At 34.1% G+C, this 4,555-nt stretch overlaps 1 protein-coding gene across 1 annotated transcript in view; it reads left to right on the top strand.

The window, feature by feature from the left end:
- Positions 1-4,555, top strand: part of CEP112 (centrosomal protein 112kDa) — a gene marked incomplete at its 3' end in the record, with an annotated part of 29,095 nt that overhangs the window by 11,663 nt on the left and 12,877 nt on the right. Inside the window, exon 4 of the mRNA XM_010281754.1 lies at positions 2,527-2,613. Coding sequence (XP_010280056.1) covers positions 2,527-2,613 — 87 coding nt within the window. The remainder of the gene's footprint in view (positions 1-2,526; positions 2,614-4,555) is intronic.

Raw genomic sequence — 4,555 nt, 5'->3', positions numbered from 1 at the left:
GGAAAGGCGTTTTTTTTTTTTTTTTTTTTTTTTTTTTTTTAGTATTCAAAGAAGCAGTAATTTATTTTCTTATTACAGTGCTTGCCTTCATTAAGAGCTGGCTTCTGTATCTTGGACAGACACATTTTTCAAATTTGTTTGGTTGCAACTAGCTCTCCTGAGGTGCAGCTGCCAGTCCTTTTTGCAAAATAGTCCCAAAATCTGTGAAATATTAAGGCCTATCTGTTCTACTGGAAGTAGTGCAATGAATTAATGAACTACAATTGATGAGAGCTAGTGCAAGTGCAAGAATGGTGTTAAGTGCAAGATTAATGACAAGGAGTGGGAGCCAGCTTCAAGTACAGGGATTTCTGCTGTCAACCTGTGGGAAGACAGCCATGGGGCTGACAACAATCACCATTGCTTGAAGATACATGTCCGTTTTTAATACAAGACAAATCTAAGAGTATGAGTTATTTTTATGTTTTTTCAACCTACAGAATATTAAAATGTAGACCAGATCTCAGCTGATGCAAACCACCAAGGATTAATTTACATCAACCAAGACATTCTTGCTTTATTAATGAGTTCTAAATGTAACGTGTTTGTGTGGATTTAATAGCTATGTGAGTGCAACAGCTATACATCAGTAATTCATAAGCTTTTAATGTAATTCAAGTAGATTGGAGTCTCTTTCATGTTTAGTTTCTAGTATTTGTGTTTTTACAAGACCTTCATATTTATTTATGGAATGTTCACAAACTGTCTATCTGGAAGTGGATTACTGTGCTTTTTTTTAAATCAACACTTATTTATCACCTGGTACTAAGATTTTCTTCTATAATGTCACTTTGTTGGAGGGATATATGCATATATTTCTTTTCATATATACATATGCTTATATTTCATGACTAGACCATGCATTTTTATTGTGATGCTTATTTTTGGATGATAAAGGAGATGGCTGACAGCTGAGAATACTATCTATTTTCTTGGGATTAATTGTCAATCTAACTTCCCCCCCGGTAATTTGCATAAGACTATGTTCCTATTTAGTCTTAGGAGATAGTTAACCTCTTTATATGTGCTGTAATAAGCAGGCATATACTCTGTGTGTCAGCGGATGTGGTGTCTGGAAATGGAAAGGATTTGCTGCTCTTCTGTTTTCAGTTCTTGAGGAGTCTGTGGTATTTACTGCACGACATTTTTCATTTTCAAGTTGACTTGGATTTTTGTAGCTCACATTTTCAAATCACATTAAACAGAAATATATAACACAAAATAACCGTATAAAAGACATTAATAATTTGCAGTGTGTGCCCTGTTTGTATACAGTAGATAAAGATTCATGCGTGAATGACTACTTTTGATATGTCAAAGGAATAAAAATAAAGGCAGAATGAATAATGCTTGTTGGTTCCTTTTAGAGTTTGCCAGCTGAGAGAGTTAGAAGTCAGGTTCGTAGCTGAGCAAAATACTATTTGAGAAATTTGAAAATGGCTGGATGGTGATGGGAGCCCAGTGTCCAGCTCCAAGGTGGGCAAACCTCAGCACCGTTGGCTCTTAGAACATCCCAAAGGCAAATACAGATCTTTCTGTTGGCAGCAGAAGATGTCTTCTGGTGGGATGTTGGTACTCGCACTCCAATGATTTTTGTCTGCCCTCTAAAGTGAGGGGGGTCATGGGGATCTGTCACTCTGGGGAAGCTTTTCTGGCTGCTTTTCTCTCTGAACAGTGGAAATGATTAAATGTAGGAGTGGAATAACCTGAGTCTGAACTCGAGGTGTCACTTCTGTTTTCAGAAAAACTCTGAGGAACACAAAATACCTGTCATATTTGCAGAGTCGTGAAGACAGTCTTTAATGGCGTAGTGAAAATACGCAGGAGACTTAAAAATACTTTCAAGATGAAAAGTTAGACTATAAGTAAGAAGTGGCAACGTGCTATTGTGTCGGAGGGGTTCCAGTACACTATTTTGAACAAACACAAGCAGAAGCAGGAAATGTATTTTAGCAATCAAATTCAGCAGCAATATCCTTAATCCCATTATAAGTAACCTTTAAAAGGAAATGTGCTTATAATGTGAAATCTCTGAATAATAGAAAACAAACAAAAATAAACGTGCATCTGGGCTAGAGGACATTCTTTGTATAAATGTAACACCTGCCTAAAGAATAAAAGCAAGTTTACCATAGTTGGTATATTAACAGAAATATTAAAAGTTGCATTCTTAAGTGTTTATTTAAATAAAGGATGATAGCTTTTTCTGGGAAGTAGCAGTTGTTTTCATTGCCAACTAAAACATCTTACAAATTCATTTTCTAAATAAATATTTTAGGTTGAGATCTTTTGTAACAATTTATCAAATAAATATGAAAATACTGAGAAACTGTATATAGATTTTTTTTTAATAGAAATTATTTGTTAGTGACTTCCCATTGTGTTCTCAAAGACATAAATGAATAATTTAAAAGTTACGCAAAGGTCATTAGAGTAATTTCTTCTTTAATTATTAAGTTATATATGTGTTCTGTTTTGCTTTTAAAGCTGGACATGAAAATGAAAATAGCAGAAGGTAAATTTCATGAAGAAAAACTTAAGTTACAGCAGAAGCATGATACTGACGTTCAAAAGGTAAGAAGTGTTTATATTTTTGTTCCAAAGACAATATATGAAACAGAATAATACGGAGTCAAGTTATAATAAATAATTTGCAATTCTACTTTTAACTTCTTCACAATTGTAGTTAATGTTTCTTTACAGTGAGATTGTAGGTAACAGTTTGTACAAGCTGATAGGAATGTAGAATATTCTATGATAACATAAACTTAGGAAGTGAAAAATGCTTGTAGAAAGCAGATGAAAATACAAGGTCATTTGTTTATTTGAACAAGACAACCTCTTTTACCAGCCTAACAGCTTCTGTGCATTTGTATGCTGATGAAATTATAGACTCCTGATGTTTCTTTTAGAAAGAAAGCACTCATGTTATAGAAAAATGTGAACAAAAATACCTAAATTTTTTTTTTATGGACAAAATGCAAAAAATAACAGTAGGAAAATCTGCAGGTATATCACATGTGTTCCCATGAATATAGCAATAGTATTAGAATGTATTAGAATGCTGTATTCCCATGAATACAGCAATAGTATAGAACAAGCGTGTTCTCATGTGTCAGTTTTGACGCTGTATCTTAAAGCATGGGCTGGTCCATAAACAGTTCGTTGGTTATGTTACTACATTGTTAAAGCTATATTTGCTTGTAATTCTTCACAGCAATAAAATGACAGTAGATATACTTCCTTTCAGTTAAGTTGGATTTGTCTTTATTGTGTTGCATAACACCACTTTTGGGAAGATTACAGACAGACTGTCAAAGACCATACTGTTACTTTTAATACCATGTTTTAAACGTGTAGGGTCAAATTCTGCGAGGGCCTAAGTGCCTTCTGAAGCACTCTGGTCCCAGGAACGTAATGGGGGTTAAATGCTCGCCGTCGGGATCGTCATGACTTACCCTGCTGTAAGCTTTGCGTTACTGAGTACCTCTGTTTTTGTTTCTTAAGACCGAGTCACAGACTTGGAGGAAGTTAGTTGACACAACGCTGTGACACATCAAAGCCTCCTGAAAGGATGTTAATATTTGGTCAGGTGCATATTTGGCTCATCTGTTCTCAAAGTCTGGAAGCATAACTAGTTAGCAAAACTGAGAATCTAAAGGAAACAGCTTTGTGAGAATAAGAAATAGTTTAAATGCTTTCTCATCCCTTGAGTTGTCATCCTTTGCTAACTGATGTTAGAATTCCGTCTTTTGAAGTTGTTTAATAACGTTGGGTATTTTAGAAAAGGTTAAATAGTGTCATATTAATCTTTAAAGACATAAACCATTTAATGCAGATGGAGTTACATTGTTTTAAGATGAAAGCTTCTGTTTTATGAGAGATTTGGTGCACTGTTATAAAATTTCTCGGACTTTAATGTTTATCTTAAACATGAAGTTTAAATTAAAATACTATCTCAAAGTGTGCAAATATATTCCCACATTTTTTCCCCAAAATCAGAGCGTACAGAAATGTGAATGTAGTACTTGCTCTATTCCAATCCATTGTTTCTTGGAATACGCAAAGACTGGCAATCGGTGAAGTATAAAAGAGTGTAATGAAGTTCAGCAATTACTTAAGTATTTCTTAAATCTGCTGGGATTTTTAGATGCTTTTAGATAGTATTAGGCAACATAATTATGAAAAGTGAAACAAATTCTTTCTATGTGCAGTAGTAGCACCATGAAATTTCCAAACTCAACAAAAGCAACACTGGATTTGCCCAAATCGAAAAGAAAACAATAAGACCCTCCTAAAACATTTAACTTTTTTTGTCTACTCTATTGCCTACATTTATCTAAATAAATCCTTTGTTTATGATTTGGAAGTCTTAGCTATGAAAATTACTTACATTTAATCACTTATCCCTCCATGACCTAAGCACTTCTTGAAGGCAGTTCCTTTGAGAGATAAGTGTATATTATTTTGTGTGCTGGTTGTAGTTTTGGTTTTTTTGACTTTTGTTAAGTATTGT

Source organism: Phaethon lepturus, unplaced genomic scaffold (assembly GCF_000687285.1).
Source record: "Phaethon lepturus isolate BGI_N335 unplaced genomic scaffold, ASM68728v1 scaffold54662, whole genome shotgun sequence".
In the NCBI taxonomy this organism is placed as follows: Eukaryota; Metazoa; Chordata; class Aves; order Phaethontiformes; family Phaethontidae; genus Phaethon; species Phaethon lepturus.
The sequence above is the reverse complement of the archived record's forward strand: the minus strand, read 5'-3'. Positions and strand labels throughout refer to the sequence as shown.